Genomic DNA, 17,948 nt, shown 5'->3' with positions numbered 1-17,948 from the left:
TGACCGCCCCAGTCATGCCTAACACACTTGATTTATGGTGTCCTGGTTAGATCGATAGCTGGAAAAGTGTTCCCTTTTACTTTTAGTAGTACATTATATCATTTTTCATTTGCCATTCATTCACTGAATGTATACTTTGCTCTAGAAACTGTCCTGGTCACATAGGCTGTTGAAACCTATGATAATTTAACTTTGTATACCATGTTAGTCTGTTCCAAAGTATGTAAGTATAGAGATTATAAATTCATTTATAAGCCTATTTATGGCATAGTTATTTTTGCCATAAATTAGTTACTTAATTTAAAGTATTTTACCAATTTAAACGTACTTGCATTTATTTATAATTTATTTGAGTAACTGTTTCAGAGCCCATGTTAATAAGGTAAACTAATGGTGAAAATGGCTTTCCTTTGTCAGGATAAATGGCAACCACTGTTGAGTACCGTTACAGGTGTTCACAAATACAAGTGGTTGAAGCAGAATGTTCAGGGTCTCTATCCACAGTCTGCGCTCCTCAGTACAATTGCTGAATTTGCCCTTAAGGAAGAGCCAGTGGATGTGGAAAAAATGAGAAAGTGCCTACTAAAACAGGTAAAATTTGCTAAAAACATTCTTCTCTGCATGGGATAATATACACAACATTTAACTGTATGCATTCATATTTTGCAGTTGGAGAGAGCAGAAGTTCGTCTGGAAGGGATAGATACAATTTTAAAACTGGCAACCAAAAATTTCTTACTTCCATCTGTGCAGTATGCTATGTTCTGTGGATGGCAAAGACTTATTCCTGAGGGGATTGATATAGGGTAAAACTTTATTATAACATTTTTTCTTAATAAGGGAAATTCTGGCAACAAGACATTATTTTATTGAAATTAAAAGTCTGGCAATATTCTGATTTTTTTTTTAACGTTTATTTATTTGAGAGAGAGAGAGCGTAAGTGGGGCAGTGGGGGGGGGGGGGTGGGGAGTGGGCAGAGAGAGAGAGAGAGACAGAATCTGAAGCAGGCTCCAGGCTCTGAGCTGTCAGCACAGAGCTCGACATGGGGCTTGAACTCATGGACTGTGAAATCATGACCTGAGCCAAAGTCGGACGCTCAACTGACTAAGCCACTCAGGCGCCCCTTTCTGGCAATGTGCCAAGTAAAATTCTTTATCTTTGTTTGAAAGGGAACCTCTTACGGATTGCCTAAAGGATGTTGATTTGATCCCACCTTTTAATCGGATGCTGCTGGAAGTAACTTTTGGCAAGCTATATGCTTGGGCTGTTCAGAATATTCGAAATGTTTTGATAGATGCAAATGCAAAATTTAAAGAGCTTGGTGAGTTAAAAAAAAAAAATCTGATGTTTAAAAGGCTGTATTAAGATTGCTGTTGAAGTATTGCCCGTAATCATGTTAGCATTATCTTATAGTTTGGCTCTTAATTATATGTTGTGGAAACTTACAAATGCTAATTTTTTGCTCTTTGAGAAGACTTTAATAACTTTGTACGTTAGAATGATAATCTTTTAAAAATTTTTTATTTTTATATTTATAGATATATAAATATATTTATATTTTATTTTTATTTTTTGAAAGTGTGCACACACGTTCCTATGCATGGGGTCAGGGGCAGAGGGAGAGGGAGAGAGAGAATCTTAAGCAGGCTCCCGTGCCTAGTGTGGAGCCCCAACTCAGGGCTTGATCTCATGACTGTGAGATCATGATCTGAGCTGAAATCAAGAGTTGGACACTTAACTGACTGTGCCACCCAGGTGCCCCTAGACTGATACTCTAAGCTGCTTTAAGGTTTCTCAAATTTTAAATGGAACTTTCAAAATTCAGCAGAAGACACAATTTTGTAGTGTCCTAATAGTAAGCTTTTACATTTTAACATTTTCATGTGTATCACTAACACCATATACCCTAAAGTGTATATCCTTTATTAATACTTAATTTATTGAATAGTTTGAGCACCTGCAGAGAAATGCTAGGATTGGTTTTGTGGAAGAGAAGTGAAATATGACTCTTGTATATGAAATAAAATGAGTAAGCCACCAGGGATATTTAGAGGAGCTGCATGTTAAGTTTTGCAGACAAATGGAAATAGGTATATGTGGATTGATGGTGGTAGGATTATTGCAAAGCAATGAACAGCTGCCTGATGTCCACACTCTTTGGAAACCCATTGAAAAACATAGTTTTTAAAAAATTGCTATTGTTTTCCTCATCTGTATGTTCTTATATCCACATGCAAGAAATTTATGTGGGTGCTAATGCCATTTAGGTATCCAGCCTGTCCCTCTACAAACCATTACCAATGAGAACCCGTCAGGACCAAGCCTGGGGACGACCCCACAAGCTCGCTTTCTACTGGTGATGCTCAGCATGCTCACCCTGCAACATGGTGCAAACAACCTGAACCTCCTGCTGAACTCTGGCATGCTTGCCCTGACACAGACAGCACTTCGGCTGATTGGTAGGTTGACACTAGTCATTTATGAAATTGCCAAGGTTTTTCCTTCATCTTTTCTTTCTCTTTATAAATTTTTTTTTATTGTGGTAAAATGAAAATAACATAAAATGTATCATTTTTTTACAATTATTTTATTTTTATTTTATTTATTTTATTTTTTTTTCAATATATGAAATTTATTGTCAAATTGGTTTCCATACAACACCCCGTGCTCATCCCAAAAGGTACCCTCCTCTATACCTATCACCCACCCACCCCCCCTCCCTCCCACCCCCCATCAACCCTCAGTTTGTTCTCAGTTTTTAAGAGTCTCTTATGCTTTGGCTGTCTCCCACTCTAACCTCTTTTTTTTTTTTTCCTTCCCCTCCCCCATGGGTTGCTGTTAAGTTTCTCAGAATCCACCTAAGAGTGAAACCATATGGTATCTGTCTTTCTCTGTATGGCTTATTTCACTTAGCATAACATTCTCCAGTTCCATCACGTTGCTACAAAGGGCCATATTTCATTCTTTCTCATGAGGGTACAAAAAAGTTATGTAACTAGATACTGGTAATGCTTGTACAACACTGTGGATATGCTTAATGCTAATCAATTATAAAGTTGTTTAAAATAATACAAACAACTTTATAATTGATTAGCATTAAGCATATCCACAGTGTTGTACAAGCATTACCAGTATCTAGTTACATAACTTTTTTGTACCCTCATGCAAAGCCATACCCATTTAGTGGCAGCTCCTGATTTCCCACTCCCCCAGCTTTTGGCAACAACAAATCTGTTTTAAGCTCTGTAGATTTTCCTATTCTGAATATTTCATATAAATATAATTTTTATATTTCATATAATTTTTAGCCTTCTGTATATGGCTTATTTCACTTAGCATGTTTCAGTACTTCATCTCTTTTTATGGTTAAAATATATGAATATACTACATTTTATTTATCCTTTTATCCATGGTTGGACATTTGGCTTGTTTCTACTTTTTGGCCATTGTGAGTAATGCTGCTAGGAACATTTGTGTACAAGTTTTTGTTTGAACACCTGTTTCCATTTCTTCTGTTATATACCAAGGAGTGGAAGTGCAGGGTCATAAGGTTATCCTATGTTTAACGTGCTAAGGAACCTCCAGTCTTTTCCCTAGCACTGCACCATTTTCCATTCCCCCTCAGCAATGGACTGGCTTCTAGTTTCTCCACATCTTCACCAACAGTAGTTTTTCTCTGGATGGATCAAGGCCATCCCAGTTGCTATGAAGTGGTATCTCATTGTGGTTTGATTTACATTTTGCTAATGTAAGGACATTGAGCATCGTTACACATGTTTGTTGGTCATTTGTATATCTTCTTGGAGAAATTTTTTTTTTTATTCTGGTGTGTCAGTTCTGCTTTACTTTTTCTTTTTTAATTAAAAAAAATTTTTTTAATGTTTATTTATTTTTTAGAGAGAGAGACAGAGTGTGAGCAGGGGAGGGTCTGAGCAGGCTCCAGGCTCCTCAACAGACTCCAGGCTCTGAACTGTTTTCACAGAGCCTGATGTGGGACTTGAACTCGCAAACTGCGAGATCATGACCTGAGCTGAAGTTAGACACTTAACCAACTGAGCCACCCAGGTGCCCCCTTTTTTTTAATTAAAAAAAAATTTTTTTTGTATTTTAATTTGCATCCAAGTTAGTTGGCATATATTGCAATTATGGTTTCAGGAGTAGAATCCAGTGATTGATTCATCCCCTATGTATATAACACCCAGTGCTCATCCCAAGTGTCTTCCTTAATGCCCCTTATTTAGCCCATTCCCCCCACCCACAACCTCTCCAGCAACCCTCAGTTTGTTCTCTGTATTTAAGGGTCTCTTATGTTTTGTCCCTCTCCTTGTTTTTATATTATTTTTGCTTCCTTTCCCTTATGTTCATCTGTTTTGTATCTTAAATTCCACATATGAGTGAAGTCATATGATATTTGTCTTTCTCTAATTTCACTTAGCATAATATATTCTAGGTCCATCCACGTAGTTGCAAATAGCAATATTTCATTCTTTTTGATTGGTGAGTAATACTCCATTTTGTGTGTGTGTGTGTGTGTGTGTGTGTGTGTGTGTACATTTCGATACGTTGGCTATTGTCAATAGTGCTGCTATAAACATTGGGGTGCATGTGCCCCTTCAAAACAGCACGCCTGTATCCCTTGGATAAATACCTAGTAGTGCAATTGCTGGGTTGTAGGGTAGTCCTTTTGTGATTTTTTGAGGAACCTCCATACTGTTTTCCAGAGTGGCTGCACCAGTTTGCATTCCCACCAGCAGCGCAAAAGAGATCCTCTTTCTCTGCATCCTCACAAACATCTGTTCTGGCCTGAGTTGTTAATGTTAACCATTCTGACAGTTGTGAGGTGGTATCTCATAGTGGTTTTGATATGTATTTCCCTGATGATGAGTGATGTTGAGCATTTTTTCATGTGTCTATTAGCCATCTGGATGTCTTCTTTGGAGAAGTGTCTATTCATGTCTTTTGCCCATTTCTTCACTGGATTCTTTGTTTTTTTGTGTGTTGAGTTTGATAAGTTCCTTTATAGATTTTGGATACTAACCCTTTATTTGATATGTCATTTGCAGATATCTACTCCCATTCCGTTGATTGCCTTTTAGTTTTGTTGATTGTTTTCTTTGCCCTACAGAAGATTTTTATCTTGATGAGGTCCCAATAGTTCATTTTTGCTTCTGTTTCCCTTGCCTCCGGAGACGTGTTAAGAAGTTGCTGTGGCCAAGATCAAAGAGGTTTTTGCCTGCTTTCTCCTCGAGGATTTTGATGGCTTTCTGTCTCACATTTAGGTCTTTCATCCATTTTGAGTTTATTTTTGTGTATGATGTAAGAAAGCAGTCCAGGTTCATTTTTCTGCATGTCGCTATCCAGTTTTCCCAGCACCAGTTGCTGAAGAGACTGTCTTTATTCCATTGGATAGTCTTTCCTGCTTTGTCAAAGATTAGTTGGCCATACGTTTGTGGATCCATTTCTGGGTTCTTTATTCTGTTCCATTGATCTGAGTGTCTTTTTTTCTGTCACTACCATACTGTCTTGATGATTACAGCTTTATAGTACATCTTGAAGTCTGGGATTGTGACACCTCCAGCTTTGGTTTTCTTTTTCAGGACCATTTTGGCTATTTGGGGTCTTTTTTGGTTCCATCCAAATTTTAGGATTGTTTGTTCTAGCTCTGTGAAGAATGCTGGTGTTATTTTGATAGGGACTGCATTGAATATGTTGATTGCTTTGCGTAGTATTGACATTTTAATATTTTTTCTTCCAATCCAGGAGCATGGAATATTTTTCCTTTTTTTGTGTGTCTCCTTCTATTTCTTTCATAAGCTTTCTATAGTTTTCAGTGTATAGATTTTTCACCTTTTTGTTTAGGTTTATTCCTAGGTATTTAATGTTGTTTGGTGCAATTATAAATGGGATTGATTCCTTGATTTCTTTTTCTGTTGCTTCATTATTGGTGTATAGAAATGCAGCCAATTTCTGTGCATTGACTTTATATCCTATGACTTTGCTGAACTCATGGATCAGTTCTAGTAGTTTTTTGGTGGAATCTTTTGGGTTTTCCATATAGAGTATCATGTTGTCTGTGAAGAGTGAAAGTCTGACTTCCTCCTTGCTGATTTGGATGCCTTTTATTCCTTTGTGTTGTCTGATTACTGAGGCTAGGACATCCAATACTATGTTGAATAACTGTGTCGAGAGTAGACATCCTTGTCATATTCCTGACCTTAGGGGAAAGGCTCTAAGTTTTTCCCCATTGAGGATATTAGTGGTGGGTCTTTCATATATGGCTTTTATGATCTTGAGGTGTGATCCTTCTATCCCTACTTTCTTGAGGGATACTTTCTTTTACCAAGAAAACATGCTATATTTTGTCAAATGCTTTCTCTGCATCTATTGAGAGGATTACGTGGTTCTCGTCCTGTCTTTTATTGATGTAATGTATTACATTGATTATTTTGCAGATATTGAAGTAGTCCTGCATCCCAGGTATAAATCCCACTTTGTCGTGGTAAATAATTCTTTTAATGTATTGTTGGATCCAGTTGACTACTATCTTGTTGAGAATTTTTGCACCCATGGTCATCAGGGAAATTGGTCTGTAGTTCTTCTTTTTAGTCAGGCTTTGGGTTTGGAATGGAAGCTTTCCTTACATTTCTATTTTTTGGAATAGCTTCAAAAGAATAGGTGTTAACTCTTCTTTAAACTTTTGGTAGAATTCCCCTGGAAAGCCATCCGGCTCTGGGCTCTTGTTTCTTGGGGGTATTTTTGATTACTAATTTGATTTATTTACTGGTTATGGGTCTGTTCAAATTTTCTATTTATTCTTGTTTCAGTTTGGTAGTGTATATCTTTCTAGGAATTTGTCCAATTCTTCAGATTGCCCTGTTTATTGGCATATAATTGTTCATAATATTCTTTTATTATTGTTTGTATTTCTGCAGTGTTGGTTGTGATATCTCCTCTTTCATTCTTGATTTTATTTGGGTCCTTTCCAGTTTCTTTTTGATCAAACTGGCTAGGGGTGTATCAACTTTGTTAATTCTTTCAAAGAATCGGGGCGCCTGGGTGGCGCATTCGGTTAAGCGTCCAACTTCAGCCAGGTCACGATCTCGCGGTCCGTGAGTTCGAGCCCCGCGTCAGGCTCTGGGCTGATGGCTCGGAGCTTGGAGCCTGTTTCTGATTCTGTGTCTCCCTCTCTCTCTGCCCCTCCCCTGTTCATGCTCTGTCTCTCTCTGTCCCAAAAATAAATAAACGTTGAAAAAAAAAAATTCTTTCAAAGAATCAGTTCCTGGTTTCATTGATTTGTTCTGTTTTTTTTTTTTTTTTTTTTTTAATTTCAATAGCATTGATTTCTGCCCTCATCTTTATTATTTCCTGTCTTCTGCTGGTTTTGGGTTTTATCTGCTGTTCTTTTTCCAGATCTTTAAGGTATAAGGTACATGTATCAGATCTTTCTTCCTTCTTTAGAAGGTCTGGATTGCTATTTACTTCCCTCTTATGACTGTCTTTGCTGTGTTCCAGAGGTTTTGCGCTGTGGTGTTATCATTTTCATTGACTTCCATGTACTTTTTAATTTCCTCTTTAACTTGTTGGTTAACCTGTTCATTCTTTAGCAGGATATTCTTTAGTCCAAGTATTTGTTGTCTTTCCAGATTTCTTCTTGTGGTTGATTTCAAGTTTCATGGTGTTGTGGTCTGAAAGTATGCATGGTATGATCTCAATTTTTTGTACTTGTTGAGGGCTGATTTGTGTCCTAGTATGTTATCTGTTCTGGAGATGTGCAGAGATCCATGGAGATCCATGTGCACTTGAGGAGAATGTGTATTCTACTGCTTTAGGATGAAATGTTCTGAATATATCTGTTAAGTCCATCTGGTCCAGTTTGTCATTCAAAGCCATTGTTTGCTGGTTGATTTTCTGTTTAGATGATCTGTCCATTGTTGTAAATGGGATATTGAAGTTCCCTACTATTATGGTATTATTGTCAATGAGTTTTTATGGTATTATTGTCAATGAGTTTCTGTATGTTAGTGATTAATTGATTTATATATTTGGGTGCTCTCACGTTTGGCGCATAAATGTTTACAGTTGTTAGGTCCTCTTTGTAGATAGACCACTTAATTATTATATGATGCCCTTCTTCATCTCTTGATACAGTCTTTATTTTAAAATCTAGTTTGTGTGCTATAAATATGGCTACTCTGGCTTTCTTTTGTTGACCATTAGCATGATAGATGGTTCTCTATCCCCTTATTTTCAATCTGAAGGTGTCTTTAGGTCTAAAATGGGTCTCTTGTAAACAGCATGTAGATGGATCTTGTTTTCTGATCCATTCTGTTACCCAGTGTCTTTTGATTGGAGCATTTAGTCCATTGACTAATATTTTCAGGAAGCAACTGTTTAGGGATATGGAGAAATTTTTATATTAAATGAGCAAAATTTGAGTACAAGTACATGAAATACTTTGGAATTTGGTTAATTGTGATTATAAACACGTTTTGCAGAAATTTCTGATTATATTCTTATGAATTATACCAATTTATTCACAGATAAGCTTATTAAACTATTATTTACTGAGTTTTTGGTGGACATTATGAACAATGATGCCATAAAAGACTAACTTTGTGTTAGAAGCCATCCTGAATTGATTGTTCTTGAGAAAACTCTTAACCACAACAATTTGCCTGAATCCTAGAGATGCTCTGAATCAGGAAATCATGGTAGGAATGCTTCTGAGATCCCCTAACCTAACCTAGGTAGTGAGGAAATTCATAGTAGAGACACAGGCTTAGGAGACCACCATCTCAGCTTGAGGAACAATGATGCCCTCACCACCTGGCCATCGCCTCCATGGATTCTGAGGCCATGTTGTCACCTCTTAAAGTTTCTTGTTGTGGGTTTATTTAGTTGTGTGATGTTTGAAGCTGTTTTTGTTTTTATTTTAAGAAAATCGAATAACTTATAAATGATTATTATTACTGGTGCTGTGTTAGGCTCGCTTATTTGCTGCTCTGCTTCATCCCTGCTTGCTGTTGTGGCAGCCATTTGAGATTGCATCTCAACTATAGCATCTTTAACTTTGCCCTGACTAGATTTTATATCGTTTACCTCTGCTGAAATGGATTCTATGCTTTTTTCAACCCCAGCTGGTATTCTTATTATTGTGATTCTAAATTCTGGTTTAGACATCCAGCTTGTGTCTGTGTTGATTAAGTCCCTGGCTGTCATTTCTTCCTGTCCGTTCTTTTGGGGTGAATTCTGTAGTTTCATCATTTTGGAGGAAGAAAAACATTTAATAAAATAAAAAGTAAAAATTGAAAAAATTACCAACAACACAAAAAATCAAATAAAGGATGTTAGATCCTAAGTGCGTTTTAGTCTGGTTGTTGAAAGAAGCATGATAGAATAGAGAAAAAAGGGAAAGAAAAAGGGAAAAAAATAGGAAAACGTTTGGAAATTAAAAAAAATACAATAAAATAGAATAAAATGAAAGGATGAAAGTAAATGGAATAAAAAATTACAAAAAATTGCAGTAGAAAAAATTAAAAATCTTTTTTTTTTCAGTATATGAAATTTATTGTCAAATTGGTTTCCATACAACACCCAGTGCTCATCCCAAAAGATGCCCTCCTCAATACCCATCACCCACCCACCCCTCCCTCCCACCCCCCACCAACCCTCAGTTTTTTCTGTTTTTAAGAGTCTCTTATGCTTTGGCTCTCTCCCACTCTAACCTTTTTTTTTTTTTCCCTTCCCCTCCCCCATGGGTTTCTGTTAAGTTTCTCAGGATCCACATAAGAGTGAAAACATATGGTATCTGTCTTTTCTCTGTATGGCTTATTTCACTTAGCATCACACTCTCCAGTTCCATCCACGTTGCTACAAAGGGCCATATTTCGTTCTTTCTCATTGCCACGTAGTATTCCATTGTGTATATAAACCACAATTTCTTTATCCATTCATCAGTTGATGGACATTTAGGCTCTTTCCATAATTTGGCTATTGTTGAGAGTGCTGCTAATAAACATTGGGGTACAAGTGCCCCTATGCATCAGTACTCCTGTATCCCTTGGGTAAATTCCTAGCAGTGCTATTGCTGGGTCATAGGGTAGATCTATTTTTAATTTTCTGAGGAACCTCCACACTGTTTTCCAGAGCGGCTGCACCAATTTGCATTCCCACCAACAGTGCAAGAGGGTTCCCGTTTCTCCACATCCTCTCCAGCATCTATAGTCTCCTGATTTGTTCATTTTAGCCACTCTGACTGGCGAAGGTGATATCTGAGTGTGGTTTTGATTTATATTTCCCTGATGAGGAGGGACGTTGAGCATCTTTTCATGTGCCTGTTGGCCATCCGGATGTCTTCTTTAGAGAAGTGTCTATTCATGTTTTCTGCCCATTTCTTCACTGGGTTATTTGTTTTTCGGGTGTGGAGTCTGGTGAGCTCTTTATAGATTTTTGGATACTAGCCCTTTGTCCGATATGTCATTTGCAAATATCTTTTCCCATTCCATTGGTTGCCTTTTAGTTTTGTTGGTTGTTTCCTTTGCTGTGCAGAAGCTTTTTATCTTCATAAGGTCCCAGTAATTCATTTTTGCTTTTAATTCCCTTGCCTTTGGGGAAGTGTTGAGTAAGAGATTGCTACGGCTGAGGTCAGAGAGGTCTTTTCCTGCTTTCTCCTTTAGGGTTTTGTTGGTTTCCTGTCTCACATTCAGGTCGTTTATCCATTTTGAGTTTATATTTGTGAATGGTGTGAGAAAGTGGTCTATTTTCAACCTTCTGCATGTTGCTGTCCAGTTCTCCTAGCACCATTTGTTAAAGAGACTGTCTTTTCCATTGGATGTTCTTTCCTGCTTTGTCAAAGATTAGTTGGCCATACGTTTGTGGGTCTAGTTCTGGGGTTTCTATTCTATTTCATGGGTCTATGTGTCTGTTTTTGTGCCAATACCATGCTGTCTTGATGATGACAGCTTTGTAGTAGAGGCTAAAGTCTGGGATTGTGATGCCTCCTGCTTTGGTCTTCTTCTTCAAAATTACTTTGGCTATTTTGGACCTTTTGTGGTTCCATATGAATTTTAGAATTGCTTGTTCTAGTTTTGAGAAGAATGCTGGTGCAATTTTGATTGGGATTGCATTGAATGTGGAGATAGCTTTGGGTAGTATTGACATTTTGACAATATTTATTCTTCCAATCCATGAGCAGGGAATTTCTTTCCATTTCTTTATATCTTCTTCAATTACCTTCATAAGCTTTCTATAGTTTTCAGCATACAGATCCTTTACATCTTTGGTTAGATTTATTCCTAGGTATTTTATGCTTCTTGGTGCAATTGTGAATGGGATCAGTTTCTTTATTTGTCTTTCTGTTGCTTCATTGTTAGTGTATAAGAATGCAACTGATTTCTGCACATTGATTTTGTATCCTGCAACTTTGCTGAATTCATGTATCAATTCTAGCAGACTTTTGGTGGAGTCTATCGGATTTTCCATGTATAATATCATGTCATCTGCAAAAAGCGAAAGCTTGACTTCATCTTTGCCAATTTTGATGCCTTTGATTTCCTTTTGTTGTCTGATTGCTGATGCTAGAACTTCCAACACTATGTTAAACAACACTGGTGAGAGTGGGCATCCCTGTCGTGTTCCTGATCTCAGGGAAAAAGCTCTCAGTTTTTCCCCATTGAGGATGATGTTAGCTGTGGGCTTTTCATAGATGGCTTTTATGATGTTTAAGTATGTTCCTTCTATCCCGACTTTCTCAAGGGTTTTTATTAAGAAAGGGTGCTGGATTTCGTGAAAGGCCTTTTCTGCATCGATTGACAGGATCATATGGTTCTTATCTTTTCTTTTATTAGTGTGATGTATCACGTTGATTGATTTGCAAATGTTGAACCAGCCCTGCATCCCAGGAATGAATCCCACTTGATCATGGTGAATAATTCTTTTTAAAATGTGTTGAATTCGATTTGCTAGTATCTTATTGAGGATTTTTGCATCCATATTCATCAGGGATATTGGCCTGTAGTTCTCTTTTTTTACTGGGTCTCTGGTTTAGGAATCAAAGTAATACTGGCTTCATAGAATGAGTCTGGAAGTTTTCCTTCCTTTTCTATTTCTTGGAATAGCTTGAGAAGGATAGGTATTATCCCTGCTTTAAACGTCTGGTAGAACTCCCCTGGGAAGCCATCTGGTCCTGGACTCTTATTTGTTGGGAGATTTTTGATAACCGATTCAATTTCTTCACTGGTTATGGGTCTGTTCAAGCTTTCTATTTCCTCCTGATTGAGTTTTGGAAGAGTGTGGGTGTTTAGGAATGTGTCCATTTCTTCCAGGTTGTCCAAGTTGTTGGCATATAATTTTTCATAGTATTCCCTGATAATTGTTTGTATCTCTGAGGGATTGGTTGTAATAATTCCATTTTCATTCATGATTTTATCGATTTGTGTCATCTCCCTTTTCTTTTTGAGAAGCCTGGCTAGAGGTTTGTCAATTTTGTTTATTTTTCAAAAAACCAACTCTTGGTTTCAAATCTTTTTTATAAAAACATAATTTCTGTTTTCACAAATAAGAAAAGAAAAAAAAATTGAATAGATGGACCAGCTAACAGAATGAACTATGAATGAAATTACATCCTGTTTCCTCTAGCAGTCAAACTATGAAGCACTTTATAGTCCTTCAACTAAGCAGGCAGAGAGTCTTGTGGTGGTCATCTAGAGCTTGGCTGGCACAGTTGGACCTGGTTTTGTGTAATGGCTCCATTCTCCACTGGATGGTGCTTCTTAGCTTACTGGGGTGGGTCGTTGTGGTGCATGAACACGTGTATGCACATGCGTATGATAGGTGAAAATGGTGTCAGCCAGGTACCCAGTCTCTAGTATCAGAACTCCGTGCTCTCATGTACCGGCAATCAAGCACCCTTTCTTTGTCTCCGGCTTCCATCCACTCCCTGCTTTTATACTGTGTGGGACCACGCTGTCAGTGTGCAAGGTTGCACCTCCCTCTTGAATTTCATTTCAGATGACGCTGTGTTTCCAAATCCCTTCTGAGGGCCCTGTGGCTTTGACCTGCTCAGACCCTCTTGGGGAGGGTCTCACTGAGCAATGGCTAGTTGCCAGCCTGCCCTCAGGAATGTTCGCATGATGGTACTGTTGCAGATGCCTAGAGACTGTGGCCTAGATATCTGTGGGTGCCAGCCAGCCCCGGAAAAAGTTGGCGTGATTGTGTAGCAGCAGTGTTTCAGGGATTATGGTAAATCACAATACATATCTGGTGCCAGGCTTCACAGCCCCCTAACATCATGTTCCAACACCAGCAAATATGGATGTTCTATGGGTTTCACTGGGACCTTTGCCTGTGGGGAGGCTGCATAGCCTCTACCAAATGTCCTCTCAGCAGGGGAGCTGCCTCTCCTTATGTGGCCAGAGGACCCCCTCAGACCTTGCTGTTTGCTCCTGGGGATTCGCCCATCTCACCAGAGCTCTGCCACATATCGAGAGTTTCAACTCTGTATTTCCCTTTTATAGAGTCCTAATGGTATTTACAACCTTCCCCTTTCTCCTTCCTCCCTTTCTTGTTCAGTCCCTTATGGGCGTTCTCACTCTCTTTCTCTCAGTTACTTTCAGTTGGAGTGTTTTTCCTCTACTCTTCCCTCTGTCTCTGTCCTCTCTCTGCAAGCAAAAATAGCTCCCTACCCTCCGTGGCTTTTCTCTTTCCCAGTTCTCCTCTCCATGCTGCATCCCTGCTAAGTTCTGTGGCTTACGTTATGCAGATTGTTGTGTTGATCCTCATATCAGTTTTCTGGGTGTACAAATGGTTTGGTGCTTATCTAGCTACATTTCCGGAAGGAGAGAAGCAGAAAACTTTCAGCTGCTCTGCCATCTTGGCCTCTCTTCTCTTTCTTGGAGAACTTGCTATTCAAAACTTTTGCCCAGTTTTAAATTGAGGTATTTGTCTTTGTATTGTTGAGTTGTAGGAGTCCTTTACATAGTCTGGATACTAGACCATTATCAGTTATATGATATGAAGATATTTCTTCCCACTCTGTGGGTTGTGTTTTACGCTGATGCACAGAAATTTTAAATTTTGGTGAAGTCCAATTTGTCTGTTTTTCTTTTGTTTCTTGTGCTTTTGATGTCATGTTCAATAAACCATTGCCAAATCCCAGTTAATGGGGATGGCTCACTGTGTTTTCTTTTTTTAAGTTTATAGTTTTAGTTTTTATAGTTAAGTCTTTAGTCCATTTGTAGGCAGTTCTTCCTACGGTGTGAGGTAAGAACTCCTTTTACTCTTTTTGTTATCCAGTTGTCCTAGTACTGTTTGTTGAAAAGACTTCTTTTCCCAAGGTCTTGGCCCCCTTGTGAAATCATCTGACTATAGTTATTACAGTTTATTTCTAGACTCTGTATTTTGTTGGTCTGTATGTCTGTCATTATGTCAGTACCACATTGTTGTGAACACTAGCTTTGTGGTAAGTTTTGAAATAAAAAAGTAGTTTTCCAACTTTATTTTTCTTTCTCAAGATTATTTTGGCTATTTTGGGTCCTTAGCATTTCAGGAATTCAGGTCCATAGGAATTTCAGGCCTGGCTTTTCCATGTCTGGAAAAAAATAGCTATTGAGATTTTCTAGAGGTTGTATTGAATCTGTAGATTGTGTTAGGGAGTATTGGTATCTTAACAAATATTAAGTCTTTCTTTCTATGATCATGGGATGGCTTTATATTTATTTAGGTCTTCTTTCATTTCTTTGAACTGTATTTTATAGTTGTATTGTTATAGGGTAATGCTGGGCTCAGAGTGAGTTAGGATTTGTTGCATTCTATTCTATTTTTGGAGAGTTAGAGAATTGGTATTAAGTCTTCTTTAAAAGTTTGGTAGAATTCATCCGTTATGCCATCTGGCTCTGGGTTTTTCTTTGTTGAGAGGTTTTGATTACTGATTCAGTCTCTTTACTTATTCTAGGTCTACTCACATTTTCTATTTCTTCTTAACTCAGTTCAGATCATTTGGGTGTTTCTAGGAATTTATCCATTTCATCTAGGTTAGCTAATTTGTTGTTGTATAGTTGTTCATGTACTCTCTTACCATTCTTTTTATTTCTGTAGAATCAGTAGTAATGTCCTCACTTTCATTTCTGGTTTTAGTTATTTGCATCTTGTCTCTTTTTTCTTAATCTACCTAAATGTTTGTCATTTTTTTGATATTTTCCAAAAAACTGACTTTTATTGATTCTATTGTTTTTTAATTATTTCTGCTCTAGTTTTTATTCTTTCTTTCTTTCTACTATGGGTATATTATTGTGTTCTTATTTTTCTAGTTCCTCCAGGTGTAGAGTTAAGTTACTGATTTGAGATTCTTCTTCATTTTTGTTAAGTTTATTTATTTTGAGAGAGAGAGTGTGTGTATGCAAGTAGGGGAGAGGCAGAGAGAGAGAGAGAGAGAATTCTAAGCAGGCTGTGCACTGTCAGTGCAGAGCCCAGCGTGGGGGTCAAACTCACGAACCATGAAATTATGACTGGAGCTGAAATCAAGAATTGGACTTTTAACCCACTGAGCCACCCAGGCACCCTCTTCTTTTTTCAATGTATGCCTTTGTAGATAACAATTTCCCCAATAGCACTGCTTTTTCTGCATCCTATAAGTTTTGGTATGTTGTGTTTTTGTTTTCATTCGTCTCAAAGTATTTTTTTTAATTTAAATTTTAGTTAATTAACATACAGTGCAATATTGGTTTCAAGAGTAGAATTCAGTGATCATTACTTATGTACAACACCTAGTGCTCATCACAAGTGCCCTCCTTAATACCCATCACCCGTCTAACCCATCTCTGACCCACCTCCCTCCATTAACTCTTAGTTTGTTCTCTATCATTAAGAGTCTCTTGTGGTTTGTTTCTCTCTTTCTTCTTTCCCTCCCTTCCCGTATGTTCATCTGTTTTGTGTCTTAAATTCCACATATGAGTGAAATCATATGGTATTTGTTTCTCTCTCATAGACTTATTTTGCTTAGCGTAATATATTTTAGCTCCATCACATTGCTGCAAATGGCAAGATTTCATTCTTTTTGATGGCTGAGTAATATTTCAGTGTGTGTGTGTGTCTGTGTGTGTGTGTGAGAGAGAGAGAGAGAGTGAGAGAGAGAGAGTGTTTTTGTGTGTGTGTATACCACAGCTTCTTTATCCATTCATCAGTTGATGGACATTTGGGCTCTCTCCATAGTTTGGCTATTGTTGATAATGCTGTAAACATTGGGGTGCATGTACCCCCTTCAAATCTTTATTTTTGAATTCTTTGGGTAAATAACGGTGCAATTGCTGGATTAGTAGGGTACTTCTATTTTTAGCTTTTTGAGGAACCTCCATACTGTTCTCCAGAGTGGCTGCACAAGTTTACATTCCCACCAGTAGTGTAGGAGGCTTCCCTTTTCTCTGCATCCTTACCCACGCCTCTTGTTTAGCCATTCTGATAGGTGTGAAGTGGTATCTCATTGTTTTGATTTGTATTTCCCTGATGATGAGTAATGGTGAGCATTTTTTTCATGTGTCTGTTAGCCATCTGGATGTTTTTGGAAAAGTGTCTATTTACGTCTTCTGCCCATTTCTTAACTGGATTACTTGTATTTTGTGTGTTGAGTTTGATAAATTCTTTATAGATTTTGGGTACTAACAAAATTTCTCTCATGATTTTTTTTTACTTTGGGTGGTTAAGTGTTTGTAATTTAATTTCCATATACTTGTAAAATTTGTAGTATTCTTTTGTTATTTCCAGTTTCATTCTGTAGTTGTTGGAGAAGGTAATTGGTATGATTATAGTATATTTCAGTTTATTGAGACTTGTGGTCTAGTATACGGGCTATCCCGGAGAATGTTCCATGTACCCTTGAGAAGATTGTGTATCCTGCTTTTTTTCAGTTCTGTATATATGTGTGTCTATTAGATCTGATTGGTTTCTAATGTTTTTTTGTGTGAACTTTGAAATACTGCAGCGTCAGTCTTCTAAGTCCAAGTGAAAAAGCAAGGCTTTCTTAAGCTCTTTGGTCTTCTCAATCTTTGTGTCCACATGACCCATTCAAAAATATGCATCAGTCTAGAAAACAGCCTCTATGAGTCATGCATCTGATTTCATAAGACCTCATGAGTAATTAAAAAATGCTTTTAAAAAGTCTCAAACTTGTATTTCCATCTAGAAATTGCCTCTCTTTTTATATGATCTCCCTTTTTTCCAGAGGATCCAAATAGGTAAAAGTCATAGCACAAATTATTAATTATGGGGGCCTTTGTTAGGAGTTTAAATTTCAACCTTCCTCCTGGCTACAGAAAGCAAGGGAATTGTGTCCCATGAATACATATCTATATTTACCGCTTTCCTTGATCAGGATTATTTTTCTTTAATAAAAGATATTATAAGCAGGGCGCTTGGGTGGCTCAGTCAGTTGAGTGTCCGACTTCAGCTCAGGTCATGATCTCATGGTTCATGGGTTCAAGCCCTGCAACAGGCTGTGTGATGACAGCTCAGAGCCTGGAACCTGCTTCGGATTCTTTGTCTTCCTCTCTCTCTGCCCTTCTCCTGCTCATGCTCTATCTCTCCCTCTCCCTCAAAAATAAATAAAAACATTAAGAAAAAAATTATAAGCATGTAATACTTTATATTAACTTTATGTATGCATCAGATATCACAGCCACAAAATACAAAAGCACTTAAAAAGGTCCCCCTTTTTTTCTTATTGCAAATGTATTCAAATCCTTTGCAGTAAATTTGGCATTTATAGGGTTAGCATTATATCTGCCAGGGGAGCTCCTAGCTGGAATGTAACAGATGCCCTTTTTGAGGTCTCACTGAGGCACCATTGAGCTGGGCTGAAGAAAAGAATATTTTTTTTCCTAGTAAAACTGGGGAAAAGTTTTACTTTATCTAAAGCTTTACTCCAGCCCTAAGAATTGAATAACCGTTTTTTTTAAAT

General features: G+C 37.7%; 1 protein-coding gene across 7 annotated transcripts in view; it reads left to right on the top strand.

Moving 5' to 3' along the window:
- HERC2 (HECT and RLD domain containing E3 ubiquitin protein ligase 2) overlaps positions 1-17,948 on the top strand; it is a 273,658-nt gene that overhangs the window by 127,612 nt on the left and 128,098 nt on the right. For all 7 annotated transcript variants that reach the window (XM_045448942.1, XM_045448938.1, XM_045448941.1 and 4 more), the window contains 4 exons: positions 418-591; positions 670-806; positions 1,171-1,322; positions 2,269-2,460. In XM_045448942.1, coding sequence (XP_045304898.1) covers positions 418-591; positions 670-806; positions 1,171-1,322; positions 2,269-2,460 — 655 coding nt within the window. The remainder of the gene's footprint in view (positions 1-417; positions 592-669; positions 807-1,170; positions 1,323-2,268; positions 2,461-17,948) is intronic.

The sequence above is a fragment of the Leopardus geoffroyi genome, chromosome B3 (genome assembly GCF_018350155.1).
Source record: "Leopardus geoffroyi isolate Oge1 chromosome B3, O.geoffroyi_Oge1_pat1.0, whole genome shotgun sequence".
In the NCBI taxonomy this organism is placed as follows: domain Eukaryota; kingdom Metazoa; phylum Chordata; class Mammalia; order Carnivora; family Felidae; genus Leopardus; species Leopardus geoffroyi.
Note: the sequence above shows the minus strand (reverse complement) of the source record. Positions and strands in the feature narration are given on the sequence as shown.